The following is a 20,075-nucleotide window of genomic DNA, read 5'->3' on the forward strand; positions in this document are numbered from 1 at the left end:
CGTCCCTTGTACGGACACTTCTTCAGGAAAATAATCTTCAGCATCACTGTCAAAAGAGAGGAATATGGGGTATACTTGTTCACGTGCTAGCGAGTCTAGCCAGAACGGCATTGGTTTCATCAGCACCATCTGGATACACATCTCTTACTGCCATCAGTCTCGTGGAGAACATATAATGTATCTTCGATGGATAGCCACAAAAGCGACAGAGAATCACTTACTTCGATTGTATCACGAGTTCAAGTGTTTCATGATGTGAAACACTGAATTCATCCACAACTACGTTATTCATTGCCCTACCTAACATTTTTACATGCATTTTCTGTCCCTGTTACAACACACTAGAACAGTTATTCCATTCTGAAACAATGTTTACCATTTGTGGAATGGCAACATAATATATATATTGAAATATTCCAAAATTTGCAGTTATATTGTTATATTATTGGATTTCAGCTACTTCGCATGTGAGATATTTGTCATTAAAGCAAGGGACAGCCAACGAGCTGTAGTTCGTAAAGATGCTAAGCATCACAGTGCGAGAGTAAAGACATGAATTTTTTTCTAATATGCGCCTGTACCAAAACGCGCGCCCAGCGTTTAAATTAAATAAACACTATGCCCCGCTGGGCGCAGATATTTAAAATCATTGCCTCAGCGCTTGATAGCAAGGAGCTGACAACGCAAGAACAATCTATCTTTCGTTAAGAAATATTCTAGAGACCATTATCTTTGTACTTTTGGTCGCCGATATGTTAAGACGTACTTCATAGCATTGCTACGGGTTGTATTTTTATTTTGTGTAAAAACTATGTGAAACTACGGACAAACATTTCGGTAACTCGGGTGTAGATATAATGTACTTACGCACACGCAAGAACATTTAATTTTAAGAAGGAACGGACTGACAAAGCAGCGATTATTTGACTGCGCCATTTACAAAATGAATATCAGGTGTAAATCATGCATTTATTGTGTATTTATCGATGTTTAGAAGTTTAAAGCCAATTTTTTCTAACTATTAATATTTTACGATGCAGTACTCTTCTTCTAATGCTGTTCTTTCACTAACCAAAAATTATGTTCAAATTGTGTATTAGCTTTGTTAAAGGTTCGCTTGTTTCTGATGGACGAAGGCAGGATGATAGTGGGAATAGCTCGTGACTTCCGCAAAATGGCGGCCCAAGGTGTTGGAGATACCAGTAGGGTCCACGATAACATTGCCAGCTGTCAGGCCAGAAATTGGGGAATGAATCTTTGTTCCAGAGAGCCGTCCGAGGTTGGTCCACTAAACAGATTAAGGTGTGGAATTGTTACTAGTGAATGAAATACGTCTAGATCTTCTGCTATCCTGAAGAATTCTGACGCTTTTCACACATCTGTTCATAACAAATGCAGTTGGGTAGCGTAGGGTGGCTGTTAAAAACGCTGAGAGCACGTCTCTCTGCGTGAATTTCATCGAGGCCTGCCTCGGTCCACCAAGTGACTGCAACACGTCGCAAAGACGAAGTGTGGGGAATGGAACGTTCTGCAGCAGTAAGGGTAATTGGCCTGCCAGTCAGTCATAGTAAGCTGCCATTTTGGTGTGCACACAAGTCAGGTAGCAGTCAGCAAATGGAGAGCACACAGGAAATGGGCGCTCTAGTATGTGTCAGAAAAAACGGACCACTTAAGACGACGAGCGAGCTGGGCAGTGCAGAATGATAGGTCCAAATGGGAATAGGTGTGCGAGGGAAGGAAAGTGGGTGCTGGAGTGTTAAGGCAGAAGGGGTTAAGTTGGTTAAGAATTTCAGCCTAGAGGACACCTCTGACAGGTACTGGGAGAAACTCAAAGGAGATGATGTGCATTAAAGCCACTGAGTAGCTAAAGTGGGGAAGTAGCTGCCCAATAAGCTGAATGAAGACTGCCCTGGTGACAGCGTGTGTGTGTGTGTGTCTGTGTGTGTGTGTGTGTGTGTGTGTGTGTGTGTGTGTGTGTGTGTGTTTGAGGTTTACGGGCGCTAAACAGCGGGGTCATCAGCGCCCAAACGCATAAAAACAGGAACACATGCAGTGAAGGGACTACGACGAACAACGAACAAGGGGAACAGCTAAAAGACACAGACCTGACGCAGTGCCAAATCCTCACAGACAGAGACAAAACAGGAGGAGAAGGAGTGCACTAAAAAAGGAAAGGAAACATAAGGAAAGGACAGAAACCGAAGGGAAACAAGGAGGTAGACGTGACTGGTTGACCTCTTACCTAAAATCTGGGTGAGCCAGTCATCCAGCAGCACAATAAAAACCTCTCCCTAAAAGCCGTGGCAACAAACTGGACAGGACACAAAACCGTAAAACCTTAAACACAGACGTTGCGTCGTCTTTCAAAATAGAGGGCAAATCCGGTGGCAAAGAAACCACCGCCCTCTGGTCAGAGAATAAAAGACAGTCAAGTAAAATGTGGCGGACAGTAATCTGGACGCCACAAGCACTGCAGATTGGGGGATCCTCCCGCCGGAGTAAAAAACCATGTGTGAAGGGACTGTGCCCGATGCGGAGGCGAGTGAGGAGAACCTCATCCCGCCTGCATGACTGGTAGGACGTACGCCATGGCCGCGTGGTGGCCTTGACCAGACGCAGCTTATTTTCACCGACTGCCAGCCACTCCTCTTCCCACTGGCGCATAACGCGAAAACGCAGGAGGGAGGTAACAGCATGGAGGGGGACGGCACAGTCAACAACGTGAGGGAGGGAACATGCATCTTTGGCAGCCACATCCGCCAACTCGTTTCCCCTAATACCCACGTGCCCCGGCACCCAGCAGAAGGAAACCTCCTTCCCCTGCCGCTGCAGGTGGAGGAGGGCATCATGGATGTTCTGGACGACCGTATCCGCTGGGTACAAGTGTTGCATGGTCTGAAGGGCACTCAGGGAGTCAGAACAGATGAGAAACTTACGACTGGGAACACATCTCATCTGCTCCAATGCCCGCAAGATCGCAAACAATTCGGCATCAAAGATGGTAAACGCCGCAGGAAGCCGTAACTTGACGACTCGATCAGGGAAAACAACAGCACAACCAACAGAGTCCCCCTGTTTAGAGCCATCCGTAAATACTGGTACATGGTCGGGATGCTGGTTTAAAATATCATAAAATAAGGCGGTAAAAACAAACGCAGGAGTGCAGCTTCTCCGGTACTCCGAGAAGTCTAAAAGGACGCAGGGCCTCTGGAGCAACCAGGGAGGCAGGCGAGTAAAACCTTGTCGTTGGGGGGCCATACGCTCCACACCAAGGGACTCAAGCAAATGCTTGGCACGAATCCCAAATGGTCTCGTTGCCCTGTGACGACTGGAAAAGAGACGTTCCATAGGCAGTCGGGCAACGGTAGGGTATGCAAGGGATGTAGGACAGGCAAGAAATTGACACACCCGTCGCACCATGAGGAGTTGCCGCCGGATGGCGAGCGGCGGTTCCCCTGCCTCAGCACACAGGCTGGGGATGGGGCTAGTACGGAAGGCACCAGTGGCCAGCCTGATACCCTCATGGTGTACTGCGTCAAGAATCTTCAGATACGAAGGCCTTGCTGACCCATACACGGTGCAACCATAGTCAAGACGCGATCGGACGAAAGCCCTATAAAACTGCAGCAGACGCGCCCGATCTGCTCCCCAGGACCGATGGCTCAGACACTTCAAAATATTCAGTGCCTTCAGGGCCCGCACCTTGAGGTCTTTAAGGTGAGGCAACCACGACAGTTTGGAATCAAAAGTGAGGCCCAGGAACCGCACAGTGTCGCTAAAAGGAAGAATGGTGTCCCTCAGACGCAATTCAGGGGAGGTAAAAAGACGTCGAGAACGACTAAAATGAACACACACACATTTGTCGGCAGAAAAGGTAAAACCCGTCTTCACAGTCCATGCCGCTAATCGCTGTATCGTAAGCTGCAACTGCCGACTAGCAGTGACAAGACTGGAGGAAGAACAGAAAACAGCAAAATCGTCCACAAACAAGGAGCATTGGGCAGGACTCCGGATAGTGGACGTGATACTGTTAATGGCGACGGCAAAGAGGGTGACACTTAAAACGCTTCCCTGAGGAACACCATTCTCCTGCACATACAAATCAGATAGCACATTACCAACCCTATATCGAAAGAGGCGGTGGGAAAGAAAGGACCGAAGGAAGATGGGGAGACGGCCACGAAAACCCCACTCATGGAGTTGATTGAGGATATGGCGGCGCCAAGTAGTGTCATACGCCTTATGAATGTCAAAGAAGACACCGAGACAATGCTGGTTACGGAGGAAGGCCTGCTGGATGGCCGCCTCAAGCAGGGTCAAGTTGTCTATAGTTGAACGACATCTCCGAAAGCCACACTGCGAGGCGCTAAGGAGCTGCCTGGTTTCGAGCAGCCAAACCAGGCGACGGTTGACCATGCGTTCTAACGTCTTCCCGACACAGCTCGTCAAAGCGATACTTCGATAACTGCTGGGATGCGTTCGGTCCTTCCCCGGTTTGAGGAGGGGGATCAAAATCACCTCCTTCCACAAGTCAGGGTACGTGCCAGATAACCATATCATATTAAAAAAGGTCAGGAGAACTTCCTTGGAAGGCAGTAACAAGTGCTGCAGCATGCTGTACCGGATTTGATCATGGCCAGGCGCAGTATCATGAGCCTCAGACAGGGCCGAATCCAGTTCCCACATTGTGAAGGGGCAGTTGTAGGGTTCAGAATTTGGAGACCGGAAGTCCAAGTGACCCCTCTCTATGGCAGTGCGGTACCGGCCGACATCCGGATCACAGTTAACAGTAGCGGTAGATTCCGCAAAATGCATGGCCAGTGTCTGGGCAATGTCTCTCGGCGCCGTGAGGAGACTTCCCTGATGCAGCAATGCCATGACAGGTAGCTGGCCGAGTTTCCCGGAAATTCTACTGATGGCTTCCCATACTTTCGTAGAACTAGTGGAGCGGGAGATGGAGTTCAAGAACGATTGCCAGGACCGTCGTTTGCTCTCTAACCACTCGCCGCGCCTTGGCCCTTGCCACCCGAAAGGCCGCAAGATTGTCAGCTGAGGGACGGCTCCTGAAGCGGCGCAGAGCTGCACGGCGGGCTCGGATAGCTGAGCGGCACTCAGTGGTCCACCAAGGGACAGGACGCCTCTTGGGATGACCGGATGACCGTGGGATTGACAATTCAGCAGCATGGGAGATCACGGCTGTAACATGGTCTACCCATTCGTGGACGCTGGCACGGTGTTCCAAAACAGCCAGTTGGCTGTAAAGTGTCCAGTCAGCCCTGCAGAGGTGCCACCGGGGCGGTACCGGAAATGCCATAGCCTCATCCAGGAGGCGAATCCAAAGGGGAAAGTGGTCACTAGAATGGAGGTCAGCAGCAACCTCCCACAGAGCAGAATCCGCGAGTGCTGGAGAGCAAAAGGAAAGGTCAATAGCTGATGACGACCCAGAAGCAGTACAGAAATGAGTGGGAGCACCAGAGTTGAGGATGCACAGTTCAGACATCATGAGGCTTTCCAGAATGCGACCCCTGGGGCAAGTAGTCGAAGAGCCCCATAAGACATTATGAGCAGTGAAGTCCCCCAGAAGAAGAAATGGGCGGGGGAGTTGGCTAATAAGGTCTGTGAGAGCCTCAGAGTCTATCGCATCCTGAGGTGGTAAGTATAGTGAACAGACCATGAGCCTCCGACCCACAAGAAGGTCAACTGCAACTGCTTGCAAGTCTAACGAGAGGGAGCTCAGAGGAGGGGTGCATGTCACGGACAAAAACCGCAACACCACCCTTCGCCCTTTCCCCCGTCAGATCATCTTTCCAATAGACGGTATAGCCCCGTAAAGAAGGAGCATCAGTGGCCCGAAAATGTGTCTCTTGGAGACATAAGCACAAAGGGCACTCTCGTACAAGGAGCTGTAATTCGGTCACATGCGTCCTGAACCCATTCAGGTTCCACTGTAATATGGGAGCCAGTGATTAGGGGGGCTGAACTCTCACCCTGCCTCTGTGCTTTGGAGGAGAGCCCGTACTGGCTGGAGATTTATTCCTGGGGCGAGAAGATCGCCCCCGGTCGACGTCAATGTCCATCAGCTCCGATGACGACCCACGGGAGACGTCAGACAGTACGATGGCCTCGTCATCGGACCGCCCCTGACCAGTCTCCGCAGGTGGCAAAACCTTCAGCTTCGGCGTCTTCGTCTTGGGGGGCTTAGAAGGCAGAGCCTTGTCAACAAGTGGAGCATTACTCGCCTGGGCAGAAGGCCCCATATGGGGAGAGGGAGGAAGTACCCCAATGTCAGCAACCACAGCCTTGTCCGACGTTGCGGGGAGAGCCGCAGGTTGCAAAACAACTGCAGCAGCACAAGTGCACTGGCAAACGCAGGTATTAGTTCTCACACTAGCAACCTCCGTTTGCGTAGCAACAGTGGCCATTTGTACCGGTTTTTTCAGAGCAGAAGCGAAAGATGTAGTAAACACAGGAGGTTGCATGGCCTTAAAGAGCTTCTTGGCCTCACCATAGGGGATGCGCTTAGATGTTTTAATCTCCTGTATCTTCCGTTCGTCGAGATAGATGGGGCAGACCCGGCTCCAGACAGGGTGAATCCCAGAGCAATTCACGCACTTCACAGGCGACGAACAATCAGCTCCTTCATGGGCAGGCTGACCACATTTACCACAAGTGGCTATCCCATTGCACCCCAACGTAGTATGCCCAAAGCGCTGACATTTAAAGCAGCGCATTGGGTTGGGGAAATATCGCCTTACTGGCAAACGTAAGAACCCCGCTTTAACATGCTCTGGGAGTCGTGGGCAACTGAACGTGAGAATAAACGAGTCGGATTTGACTAGGTCCCCATCGACTCTTTTCATAATATGCTGCACGTCAACAATACCTTCATCAGCCCATTCAGATTTTAACTCGTCTGTGGGGATATCCACCAGGTCCCTACATGTCACAACACCCTTACTGTAGTTCAGAGTGGAGTGAAGCTCGGTCTCGATAGCGTACTCACCGAGACAGGTTGCTTTCCGAAGAGAAGCGACTTGACGGGAACTAGATGTCTCAACTAACAGAGTCCCATTGCGAAGTCGCTTCACAGATTTAAGTGTTCCTGCAATTCCCTCAAGACCCTTGTGGATGTAAAAGGGAGAAACCCTCTCAAAGCTACCCTCCTTCCGTTTAATAATCAAAAACACATTCTGATTATCAGCATGTGCTCTGTTACGACAGTCTTACAAATCTCTATCAACACTAGGCGCTGGAGGACTCGCAGCACGAAGTCGCTTCTTCGATGGGGTGTGTTTTCCTACCAGTGGCCCACCCAAGCCACTGGCAGGGGGAAATGTAGAGGTCGAAGGGTCCATTGCGGTCCCACGAGCAGCTAGGGAACTAAAGGTCCGCTCAGACAGGGCCCCGCATGCCTGAGTAAGCCTAATACAACTGGGGTGCGGCAGGTGCTTCAGAGGTTGCCCGCTTGCGACTGTTCCACCTCAACAGCCATGCATCTCATAGGCGCAGAGCACACCGGAAGATTGAGGGGTTTTTAGAGAGGTCGGCCTTCCTCACAATCCAGGCGGTCAAGCCAAGATTACCATTCCCCGCAGCACACAACATTCCACCGCCGCGCCATACGGTGGTCGCTGAAGCATGTCTGGGGGTTACGGTGACAGGAGACTGGCGGCACCGACCAGTCCCCAGCTTAGGACCCCGGGGTCCCCAAGCCCGTACTCAGCAAATGAATGCTGAGCCCCTGGGGGCCCTGGTGACAGCGAATGACAGAGCGACAAATGGTACACAGGGAAGAAGACAGGCAGGGAAGGAGGTGAACTGCAACAGCATTATGACAGATAGTCAGGGAAATGGGTTGACTATGAAGGTCATCCCATATGAGCAGCATGACGCCCCCACGAGTTGGAATGCCAACCTCAGGTGGAAGGTCAAAACGAATCAGTAAGTAATGTGAATCCTCGAAGCAGTTGCAAGGGCGCAATTTAGTTTCCTAAAGGCAGAGTACAGAGGGCCGCTGCAGCGCTAGAAGCAGCTGTAAATCCCTTGTGTGACCAAAGGCTGTGATCATTCCACTGGTGAATAGTCATGATGAGAAGATGTAGGGGTGTCACCTCAGCAGCTGCCGAGGGAGAGGAGGTGGAAAATCGCCCTCGTGCTCATCCCTACCACTGGTGACATTTGACAAAAGACGTTCTAGTGTGGTTAAAATAATTGCACTGGGTGCAGTGCATTAGGTTCGAAATGTATGGCTGGACGGTTATAATTTCGTAACCTACTTTGAGCTTTTACAGAAGCACCACTACCAAAGGTAACAAAGAGTGCAGGTGGGCACTAAGCAGGAATCTATCTTTTTCATTACACAATGAACGGCAATGGCACCCTGATCAGAGAGGTAAGATTGTGTTTCAGCCTCTGTTAGACCTGATGTCAATTACACCACGGGAAGAATTCAAAAACCGGTCGAAGATCACGAGAAGATGTCGCTCGTAGTCAGATGAAAGATGTTTAATCATCTGGCTGTGTATGTGATCAGGCCAAGGAGCTGTCGGGGCAATGTATAACGGCACTGAGAAGCTCCCATCCTGTAGATGGGGCATTATAGGATTCACTGCAATGTGTAATGAATATAAGGACATTCCCTTCTAGCCGCTTGAAAGGCTTGGGTTGTTTTTTTTTTTTTGGTGGGGTTTAAGGGCGCTAAACTACTGAGGTCATTAGCGCCCAGTCACTGTTATCGCACATGGAATCTATTAAAACTCAAGTGGAGGGGGGGGGGACACCAGAAAGACCTGACAAATATGCAGATAAAATAAGTAAAAAGGTTAGATGTCTTTGGACAAGCCAGTCAAAGTTATAAAACGCATAACACGAACAGCTGCTCGAGCGTCATCAGCTAAAATATCCGGTAAAGTAGATGGCAGGGACAGGACAACACGAGACTGACTAAAGCGGGGACACGACAATAAAACATGGCGCACTGTTAATGCCTGACCACAAGGGCACTGCGGGGCTGGGTCACCGGAGAGCAGGCAGCGGTGGCTAAACCGGCAATGCCCAATCCGCAACCTGGTCAGAAGGACCTCCTCTCGCCGAGATGGTCGGGAGGAGGTTGTCCAAGCAGTTGGGATCGGTTTTGCTGCCCAGAGCTTGTTTCCTTGGAGGGATGACGAAGCATCCCACCACAACGACACAAGCCTCTTACAAACATCCCCACGATGTCAGATGACGGGACACAATGGGAGGCTGGCCGAGGCTGGAGGACTGCAGCCTTGGCTGCAGCACCCGCAGCCTCATTCCCAGGCACTCCTACATGTCTGGAAACCCACAGAAAGCTGACAGGGGAACCATTATCAGCGAAAGAATGGAGGGACTGCTGTATCCGTTGAATCAAGGGATGGACCGGATAGGGAGCTCCAAGGCTCTGAAGAGCAATGAGTGAGTCAGAGCAGAGTACATACGACGAATGGCGGTGGCGGCGGGCATACTGAACAGCCTGATAGAGCAAAAAGCTCGGCCGTAAAGCTGGTACATTGGTCGAGGAGCCGGTATTTAAAGGTGGCGGCCCCGACGACAAAGGCACAGCCGACACCATCGTCAGTTTTGGAACCATCGGTGAAAATAAAGGTGTGACCGGCAAGTCGAGCACTAAGTTCGACAAACCGTGAGCAATACACTGCAGCCGGAGTACCCTCTTTCTGGAGTGAGATGAGGTCGAGATAAATATGAACCGGAGCCTGGAGCCAAGGTGGTGTCGGGCTCTCACCCTCTCTGAAGGTGGTAGGGAGGGCAAAATCCAATTGTCGAAGCAGGCGACGGAAGCGGACTCTGGGGGGCAGCAGGGCAGACACATACAACCCGTACTGACAGTCGAAAGAATCGGTGAAGAAGGACTGGTAAGAGGGGTGGTCAGGCATGGACAACAGCCGGCAGGCATACCGACAAAGCAGTATGTCGCGCCGGTCGGTCAATGGTAATTCGGCAGCTTCAGCATAAAGACTCTCGACGGGACTAGTGTATAAGGCTCCGGTCGCAAAACGTAACCCCTGATGGTGGATGGAGTTGAGATGGCGTAAGAGGGATGGCCGAGCATACGAGTAGACGAAGCTCCCATAATCCAGCTTCGATCAGACTATGGACCGATACAAGCGAAGCAGGACAGTGCGATCCACTCCCCAAGATGAACCACTAAGAACTCTGATGACATTAAGGGAACATGTACAGCGGGCCGCCAAATAAGAGACATGCAGCGACCAACACAGTTTCCTGTCCAACGCGAGCCCTAGAAACTTAGATGTTTCCACGAATGGGAGGACAACGGGACCAATACGTAAGGATGGCGGAAGGAACGCTTTATATCGACAAAAGTTGATTCAAACCGTCTTCTCTTCAGAGAACCAGAAGCCATTTGCCATGCTCCATGAGTAGAGGCTGTCTAGACAACGCTGAAGGCAGCGCTCCAGGAGGCATGTTCTCTGGGCACTGCAGTAGATCGCGAAGTCATCGACAAAGAGAGAGCCTGAGACATTAGGTGGTTTGCAATCCATAATTGGATTGATCGCGATGGCAAAAAGGGGTACGCTCAAGACAAAGCCCTGAGGCACTCCGTTCTCCTGGAGGAAGACGTTGGACAATACGGAACCCGAACGTACCCTAAACTTTCGATCCGTTAAAAAGGAATCAATAAAAAGGGGCAGGCGACCGCGTAAGCCCCACCTGTGCATAGTGCGGAGGATACCTCCTCTCCAACAGGCATCATAAGCCTTTTCCAATTCGAAGAACAGCTACCGTTTCGCGCCTTCGCAAAAAGTTGTTCATGATGAATGTCGACAAGGTCACAAGGTGGTCAACAGTGGAGCGGCGGCGACGAAAGCCGCATTGGACATTGGTAAGTAGCCGTCGAGATTCAAGAATCCAAACTAACCGAGCATGAACCATGCGCTCCATCACCTTACAGACAAAGCTTGTAACAGAAATGGGGTGGTAACTAGAAGGAAGGTGTCTATCCTTCCCGGGTTTGGGTATAGGAACAACGACGGCATCACGCCAACGCATGGGGACCTTACCTTCGGTCCAGACGCGATTGTAGGTACGAAGAAGGAAGCTTTCGCCCGCTGGAGAAAGGTGTGCCAGCATCTGAACGTGAATGTCATCTGGCCCCGGAGCAGAACACCGGGACAGTGCAAGCGCACGCTCGAGTTCCCGCATAGTAAAGGGGGCATTATATATTTCCGAGTGGAAGGAAGGTCGCCGAGTCTCTTCTGCCTCTTTCCTGGGAAAGAAGGCAGGGTGGTAATGGGTGGAGCTTGAAACCTCCGCGAAAAACCGGCCGAAGGCGTTGGAGACAACCACAGGATCAATGAGGACCTAATTACCTGAGGTCAGGCCAGGTACCAAGGAGTGGGCCTTAATGCCCGACAGCCGGCGCAGGCCACCCCAGACGACAGAAGAGGGAGTAAAACTATTAAAGGAGCTGGTGAAAGAGGCCCAACAAGCTTTTTTGCTGTCTTTGATGACTCTACAGCACTGCGCTCGGAGTCGTTTGTATCCAATACAATTCGCCAACGTAGGATGGCGGCGAAAGGTGCGTAAAGCACGTCGTCGAGCACGGATAACGTCTCTACAAGCCTCGTTCCACCAGAGGATGGAGACGTGACGTGAAGAAGAGTTAGTACGAGGAATGGAACGTTCGGCAGCATTGATGATAACAGCCGTGAGGTATTCGACCTGACTGTCACAACTGAAAAAATCGTGGTCCGGAAAGGTCACCAGGGAGAAGTAAAGTACCCAGTCAGCTTTCGGTATGTTCCAGCTCGATGGGGTGTGGTGTAGGAGACGAACGACACAGGGAAAGTGGTCGCTCAAATAGGTGTCAGAAAGGACATACCACTCGAACCGATGGGCAAGAGTGGTAGAACAGATCGGTAGGTCCAAGTGGGAGTAGGTATGAGTAGAGTCTGAGAGGAAAGTCGGGGCACCAGTATTGAGGCAGACAAGATTGAAATGGTTGAAGACATACGCCAAGAGTGAGCCTCTTTGACAGGATGCAGGATTGCCCCAAAGGGGATGATGGGCATTGAAGTCGCCAAACAATAAAAACGGCGGGGGAAGCTGAACGATCAGGTTCATCATGTCAGCCCGACTAACAGCAGATGACGATGGAGTGCAGATGGTACAAACTGAAAAAGTAAAAGCAGAAAGAGTAATACGGACAGCTATTGCTTGGAGTGGGGTGGTCAATGTGATGGGGTGGTAATAGACATCGTCCTGAACGAGCAACATGACTCCACCATGAGCTCGGATACCGTCCACAGGGGTGAGGTCATACTGCTCCGAGGTATAGTGGGTAAAGGCAATATGATCGGTCAGGCGCAACTTGGTTTCCTGGAGACCAAGGACGAGCGGACAGTGCAGGCGGAGGAGCAGTTGTAATTCCTCCCGATTAGATCGAATACCTCTTATGTTCCAATGTAACAAGGTCATCACTAGTCAAAAAAGAGGAGGAACGAGACGGGGGAAGAGCTGGTCACCTCAACGTCCACGGAGGGCCAGGTTTCGAGGGAACAACGCTACAACCAGCGGGAGGCAGATCCTGTTCCATCGAGTCGTCGCCAGCTGCGGCCGCTGTCCCTGGTTGTGTAGGAGGGGCAGCATCATTTGCCGACGAGAGGCCAGCTGAGCACCTGGCAGCAGAGCGTCCCAGCGAAACTGAGGACGGCCGGGAGCAGCAACTCACGGATGGAGCGTCAGACGAAACGCGCCGGGGTGGAGAGGGGGATAGAGACTTCTTCTTGGAGGTCTTCTTGGAAGGCCGAGGAGGCACAGGGATGGTGGGCTGGACCCGAAGAAGGTCCTCACGCGCGGGGTCCGTTTTCGAACGCCGGACCTCGGAAGCTGGCGTCCGGAACGTTTTCCCAATGGACGCCTGAGAAGATGATCGCTTCTCAGGCGGTGGGGAGGAGGAGGAGCGCGAGGAGGAGGGCGAGGAGGAGCGCGAGGAGGAGGGCGAGGAGGAGGGCGAGGAGGAGGGCGAGGAGGAGGGCGAGGAGGAGGGCGAGGAGGAGGGCGAGGAGGAGGGCGAGGAGGAGGGCGAGGAGGAGGGCGAGGAGGAGGGCGAGGAGGAGGGCGAGGAGGAGGGCGAGGAGGAGGGCGAGGAGGAGGGCGAGGAGGAGGGCGAGGAGGAGGGCGAGGAGGAGGGCGAGGAGGAGGGCGAGGAGGAGGGCGAGGAGGAGGGCGAGGAGGAGGGCGAGGAGGAGGGCGAGGAGGAGGGCGAGGAGGAGGGCGAGGAGGAGGGCGAGGAGGAGGGCGAGGAGGAGGGCGAGGAGGAGGGCGAGGAGGAGGGCGAGGAGGAGGGCGAGGAGGAGGGCGAGGAGGAGGGCGAGGAGGAGGGCGAGGAGGAGGGCGAGGAGGAGGGCGAGGAGGAGGGCGAGGAGGAGGGCGAGGAGGAGGGCGAGGAGGAGGGCGAGGAGGAGGGCGAGGAGGAGGGCGAGGAGGAGGGCGAGGAGGAGGGCGAGGAGGAGGGCGAGGAGGAGGGCGAGGAGGAGGGCGAGGAGGAGGGCGAGGAGGAGGGCGAGGAGGAGGGCGAGGAGGAGGGCGAGGAGGAGGGCGAGGAGGAGGGCGAGGAGGAGGGCGAGGAGGAGGGCGAGGAGGAGGGCGAGGAGGAGGGCGAGGAGGAGGGCGAGGAGGAGGGCGAGGAGGAGGGCGAGGAGGAGGGCGAGGAGGAGGGCGAGGAGGAGGGCGAGGAGGAGGGCGAGGAGGAGGGCGAGGAGGAGGGCGAGGAGGAGGGCGAGGAGGAGGGCGAGGAGGAGGGCGAGGAGGAGGGCGAGGAGGAGGGCGAGGAGGAGGGCGAGGAGGAGGGCGAGGAGGAGGGCGAGGAGGAGGGCGAGGAGGAGGGCGAGGAGGAGGGCGAGGAGGAGGGCGAGGAGGAGGGCGAGGAGGAGGGCGAGGAGGAGGGCGAGGAGGAGGGCGAGGAGGAGGGCGAGGAGGAGGGCGAGGAGGAGGGCGAGGAGGAGGGCGAGGAGGAGGGCGAGGAGGAGGGCGAGGAGGAGGGCGAGGAGGAGGGCGAGGAGGAGGGCGAGGAGGAGGGCGAGGAGGAGGGCGAGGAGGAGGGCGAGGAGGAGGGCGAGGAGGAGGGCGAGGAGGAGGGCGAGGAGGAGGGCGAGGAGGAGGGCGAGGAGGAGGGCGAGGAGGAGGGCGAGGAGGAGGGCGAGGAGGAGGGCGAGGAGGAGGGCGAGGAGGAGGGCGAGGAGGAGGGCGAGGAGGAGGGCGAGGAGGAGGGCGAGGAGGAGGGCGAGGAGGAGGGCGAGGAGGAGGGCGAGGAGGAGGGCGAGGAGGAGGGCGAGGAGGAGGGCGAGGAGGAGGGCGAGGAGGAGGGCGAGGAGGAGGGCGAGGAGGAGGGCGAGGAGGAGGGCGAGGAGGAGGGCGAGGAGGAGGGCGAGGAGGAGGGCGAGGAGGAGGGCGAGGAGGAGGGCGAGGAGGAGGGCGAGGAGGAGGGCGAGGAGGAGGGCGAGGAGGAGGGCGAGGAGGAGGGCGAGGAGGAGGGCGAGGAGGAGGGCGAGGAGGAGGGCGAGGAGGAGGGCGAGGAGGAGGGCGAGGAGGAGGGCGAGGAGGAGGGCGAGGAGGAGGGCGAGGAGGAGGGCGAGGAGGAGGGCGAGGAGGAGGGCGAGGAGGAGGGCGAGGAGGAGGGCGAGGAGGAGGGCGAGGAGGAGGGCGAGGAGGAGGGCGAGGAGGAGGGCGAGGAGGAGGGCGAGGAGGAGGGCGAGGAGGAGGGCGAGGAGGAGGGCGAGGAGGAGGGCGAGGAGGAGGGCGAGGAGGAGGGCGAGGAGGAGGGCGAGGAGGAGGGCGAGGAGGAGGGCGAGGAGGAGGGCGAGGAGGAGGGCGAGGAGGAGGGCGAGGAGGAGGGCGAGGAGGAGGGCGAGGAGGAGGGCGAGGAGGAGGGCGAGGAGGAGGGCGAGGAGGAGGGCGAGGAGGAGGGCGAGGAGGAGGGCGAGGAGGAGGGCGAGGAGGAGGGCGAGGAGGAGGGCGAGGAGGAGGGCGAGGAGGAGGGCGAGGAGGAGGGCGAGGAGGAGGGCGAGGAGGAGGGCGAGGAGGAGGGCGAGGAGGAGGGCGAGGAGGAGGGCGAGGAGGAGGGCGAGGAGGAGGGCGAGGAGGAGGGCGAGGAGGAGGGCGAGGAGGAGGGCGAGGAGGAGGGCGAGGAGGAGGGCGAGGAGGAGGGCGAGGAGGAGGGCGAGGAGGAGGGCGAGGAGGAGGGCGAGGAGGAGGGCGAGGAGGAGGGCGAGGAGGAGGGCGAGGAGGAGGGCGAGGAGGAGGGCGAGGAGGAGGGCGAGGAGGAGGGCGAGGAGGAGGGCGAGGAGGAGGGCGAGGAGGAGGGCGAGGAGGAGGGCGAGGAGGAGGGCGAGGAGGAGGGCGAGGAGGAGGGCGAGGAGGAGGGCGAGGAGGAGGGCGAGGAGGAGGGCGAGGAGGAGGGCGAGGAGGAGGGCGAGGAGGAGGGCGAGGAGGAGGGCGAGGAGGAGGGCGAGGAGGAGGGCGAGGAGGAGGGCGAGGAGGAGGGCGAGGAGGAGGGCGAGGAGGAGGGCGAGGAGGAGGGCGAGGAGGAGGGCGAGGAGGAGGGCGAGGAGGAGGGCGAGGAGGAGGGCGAGGAGGAGGGCGAGGAGGAGGGCGAGGAGGAGGGCGAGGAGGAGGGCGAGGAGGAGGGCGAGGAGGAGGGCGAGGAGGAGGGCGAGGAGGAGGGCGAGGAGGAGGGCGAGGAGGAGGGCGAGGAGGAGGGCGAGGAGGAGGGCGAGGAGGAGGGCGAGGAGGAGGGCGAGGAGGAGGGCGAGGAGGAGGGCGAGGAGGAGGGCGAGGAGGAGGGCGAGGAGGAGGGCGAGGAGGAGGGCGAGGAGGAGGGCGAGGAGGAGGGCGAGGAGGAGGGCGAGGAGGAGGGCGAGGAGGAGGGCGAGGAGGAGGGCGAGGAGGAGGGCGAGGAGGAGGGCGAGGAGGAGGGCGAGGAGGAGGGCGAGGAGGAGGGCGAGGAGGAGGGCGAGGAGGAGGGCGAGGAGGAGGGCGAGGAGGAGGGCGAGGAGGAGGGCGAGGAGGAGGGCGAGGAGGAGGGCGAGGAGGAGGGCGAGGAGGAGGGCGAGGAGGAGGGCGAGGAGGAGGGCGAGGAGGAGGGCGAGGAGGAGGGCGAGGAGGAGGGCGAGGAGGAGGGCGAGGAGGAGGGCGAGGAGGAGGGCGAGGAGGAGGGCGAGGAGGAGGGCGAGGAGGAGGGCGAGGAGGAGGGCGAGGAGGAGGGCGAGGAGGAGGGCGAGGAGGAGGGCGAGGAGGAGGGCGAGGAGGAGGGCGAGGAGGAGGGTGAGGAGGAGGGTGAGGAGGAGGGTGAGGAGGAGGGTGAGGAGGAGGGTGAGGAGGATTTGGGAGGCAGAGGCAGAGACCCCGGATGGGGGGAGGAGGCTGAGGGGGGACAGGATAGGGGTGAGGATACCGCGGAAGGAGTGGACACAACTGAGGCAAACGAAGTGGTCAATGGTATTGGATGGAGGCGGTCATACTTCTTCCTGGCCTCAGAATAAGAGAGCCGATCCAAAGTTTTGAGTTCTTGTATCTTCTTCTCCTTCTGATATGCGGGGCAGTCTGAGGATCTGGGCAAGTGGATGCCAGGACAATTAATGCACTGAGGTGGTGGGGTGCATGTATGTTCCTCACGAAGAGGACATCCACAGTCGCCACAAAGGGGCTCAGCCTCACACTGAGACGACATGTGCCCAAAGCGCAAACACCGAAAACAGCACATAGGAGGCAGGACGTAAGGTCGCACGTCGCACCGGTAGCACATCACCTTTACCTTCTCCGGGAGAACGTCCCCCTCAAAGGCGAGGATGAAGGCCCCGGTGTCGATGCGACGGTCTTTGGGGCCACGCTGGACTCGCCGGACGAAATGCACGCCCCGGCGCTCCAGGTTGGCCCTGAGCTCCTCATCAGATTGCAGCAGGAGGTCCCGATGAAAAATAACCCCCTGCGTCCTATTTAGTGCCAGATGAAGGACAATGGACACTGGGATGTCCCCTAGGCAGTCGCACGCCTGGAGCGCCGCCGACTGTGTGGCGGAGGTGGTCTTTATAAGAACGGACCCCGAAAGCATTTTACTAAGAGCCTAGATTTCCCCGAAGATGTCCTCAATGTGCTGAACAAAGAACATGGGCTTGGAGGTGGCGAACGTCTCCCCATCGGTTCGAGAACAGACCAAATAGCGGGGGAAGTACTTCGCCCCAAGCCGGCGGGCCTGTCCCTCCTCCCAGGGAGTGGCCAAGGGGGAAAGGGCAGGAGAACCAGAACTAGAAACAGTACCTTTCCTTTTTAAAGACTCGGCCGCAGAGCGACCTGATACGTGTTGACGTTTCATCTGCGAAACGTCCGCCCCGATACCACCCACTCCGACCAGGGGCTCTCCCCACAGGCGCCACCCAGCCTCAGCAAGGGCCACCTGGCAGGATGACCGTTGCCGGGAGTCTTGATGCCCCAAGGAGACGGGCATCTACTCCTTGGCCGACATGGGGAGGGTGCAGCTCAGGTATCGGCAGTATGATCCCTGTGTTGTCAGGGAGCTACAACCTAGAGGGTACATGACGACCCCACCACAATGGGCTGGCTACCATGCTGGATTTCTGGTGCTATGGAAAGTCCATCATGATCGTAGATGCAGATGGGGACGCACTATGGGCGTAACTTGTACAACCCATCAGGCGTTTAGGCCCAATTTGAGGAATAATGGGTATGGTTACAACGCCGGTACAATACTGAGTGCCAAGGTCTTAGTGCACTGAGGACCAGTGGTACACCACCTAAGGTGTCCTTCCCCAAAAGGCTCGTACTTGTGCAGAATTTCGAAAAATGGAGGTCAAACCCCAAGGGGGACCATCACATGGAAGGCCGAAATGGTTGAAACTCCTTTTAGTCGCCTCTTACGACAGGCAGGAATACCTCGGGCCTCTTCTTACCCCAGACCCATAGGGGGAAGGCTTGGGGGGGAATCTCTGAGGAAAATGTTCCGCAGTGGCGTTTGCGTCGGTACATAACTCGCTATTTATGTTAACACCAGGGACAGTCGTTAGGGCCTGGTACCCGAAAAGACGTTTGATCTTTGGCCAGACTTCGGAAGGTGAAGTGTGGAACCCAATGGTGGAGATGTGTAACTCCCAACACTCCTTTCATTGTTTGATAAAGTAGTGAACACAGGCATGAAGCCATTTAGAGGCTATGATGTGGTCCAGCCTTATGCTGCAGTAAAGCTCACCGATGCTCCTTAATGGCTTCAGCGACTTCTGGAGATCACCGAGGGACTGCCTTATGCCTCAGGCACCCTAAATAGGGACACACAGCGTTTTCTACTGCAGGAACCATTGTGCTAATCACCTGCTCAACTATCACATCTATGTTACCGTGTGGGGGAGATTCAGCAGTGACAGCAGAGGTGAAAGTTCCCCAGTCCCACTTGTTCAAAGCCCATCTGGGCAGGCGTCCAGGTGCCTGATGCTGGGGCAGTGACAGGAAAATGGGGAAGGGTCACTACCACACAGGTCGTAATGTGCACTCCAGTGGATAGATGGGGGAAGTCCTGGGCTGCAATTTGATAAATCAATGGCCGAGTAACTACCATGAGCCACATTGAAATGTGTGGCGACCCCAGTATTTAAGAGGCACAGGTTGAATTGCGAAAGTAAAGTTTCTTTATCTCTGCCTCAGTAAGTAATCATGGTACCAGTTCACACAGAGTTATGGGAATTAAAATCTCCCATAAGTAGTAAAGGTTTACGGAGTTTATCAATCAGTGCAGCTAATACATTCAGGGGTACTGCACCATCTGGAGGAAGATATACATTGCAGACAGTTATTTCCCACGTCATTCTGACAGCCACAACTTCAAGAGGGGTTTTAAGTGGTACGTGTTCACTACTGACCATTTAGGATATAAATGCAAATTCCACCTGACTCTTGATTATAGTTGCTACAGTTCCTGTAATATCCCTTATAGCCACCCAGGTCAGGGGCCGCATTACTGGGAACCAGGTTTCCTGGACAGCAAACGAGATAGCAGGTGTAAAGTTTAACAGTTGCTGTAGCTCAGCCTGGCAGTGGAAAAAAACGCCTCACTTCCACTGCAGGCTGACATCTTGAGAATGGGAGGGTATGGAACGTTCAATGAGGGAGGTTACGCCTCAGTCACCTGCTGCCACCGATTTATTGCCTGAGCAGTCTGTACCCATTGTGTCCGATGGTGTGGCGAGATCTAGGTCCTCAGGATGCCAAAATCTCCGCCACATCCTCAGCTGCAGAGCTTTTATGTAGCAATTTCCTTGGTCTTAGGGGTTTTCTTTTTTGATTTCTCTCGCTGCTTCTTGGGTTTCTCTGGCTGGGAGGACTTCACTGGCTCAGCCTCTGGGACTCAGGATGAGCATGGAGCTCTACCACCAGCTGCTCTTGGGCTCTTCAGCCACTGGCAGGTGTCTTCTTTCCAACTAGAAGAAACCTGGGAAGGGAGCGACCCAAGAGACCCTTTCCTAGTGGGAGAAGCAAAGAAGACTTGCACTCCTCCACTTTAGAAATGGGGATGGATGTCCCCTATGGTTGGTGGGTGTTACTCCCAAAGTGGGAGGTGCAGGAGCAACAGGTAGGGAAATGCACCTGACCATCAAGGGGGCAGGTATAGTCTTCCAGCTCCGAGATGTGCCATGGGTTGGTGGAGCTGATGGTGCCAGAACTGTTGTTGCATCCTGTGTGTATGTCATCGTCTTATGCCACTGCAAGTGTTCAAATTTTCTCTTAGAGTCAGTGTAGGTGAGTTGGTCCAGGGTCTTCCACTCCATGATTTTCCTTTCTTTCTGGAGAATCCTGCTGTCAGGTGAGCAAGGCAAATGGTGCTCTCTGCAGTTGACACAGATGGGAGGCAGGGCACATGTAGTATTGGGATGTGATTCGCATATGCAATGATGCTGGAAGTACCGTGGGTAGACATATGGTCAAAGTTACAGCACTTAAAGCACTGCAGCGGGGGAGCGATACAGGGCTTTACATCACAGTGGTAAACTATCTCCTTGACGTCCTCG

At 55.3% G+C, this 20,075-nt stretch overlaps 1 protein-coding gene across 1 annotated transcript in view; it reads right to left on the reverse strand.

Moving 5' to 3' along the window:
• The window catches only part of LOC126416533 (mucin-5AC-like), a 56,869-nt gene that overhangs the window by 18,523 nt on the left and 18,271 nt on the right, over positions 1-20,075 (reverse strand). The window contains exon 2 of the mRNA XM_050084279.1: positions 13,077-16,402. Coding sequence (XP_049940236.1) covers positions 13,077-16,402 — 3,326 coding nt within the window. The remainder of the gene's footprint in view (positions 1-13,076; positions 16,403-20,075) is intronic.

This window comes from Schistocerca serialis, chromosome 8 (genome assembly GCF_023864345.2).
Source record: "Schistocerca serialis cubense isolate TAMUIC-IGC-003099 chromosome 8, iqSchSeri2.2, whole genome shotgun sequence".
In the NCBI taxonomy this organism is placed as follows: domain Eukaryota; kingdom Metazoa; phylum Arthropoda; class Insecta; order Orthoptera; family Acrididae; genus Schistocerca; species Schistocerca serialis.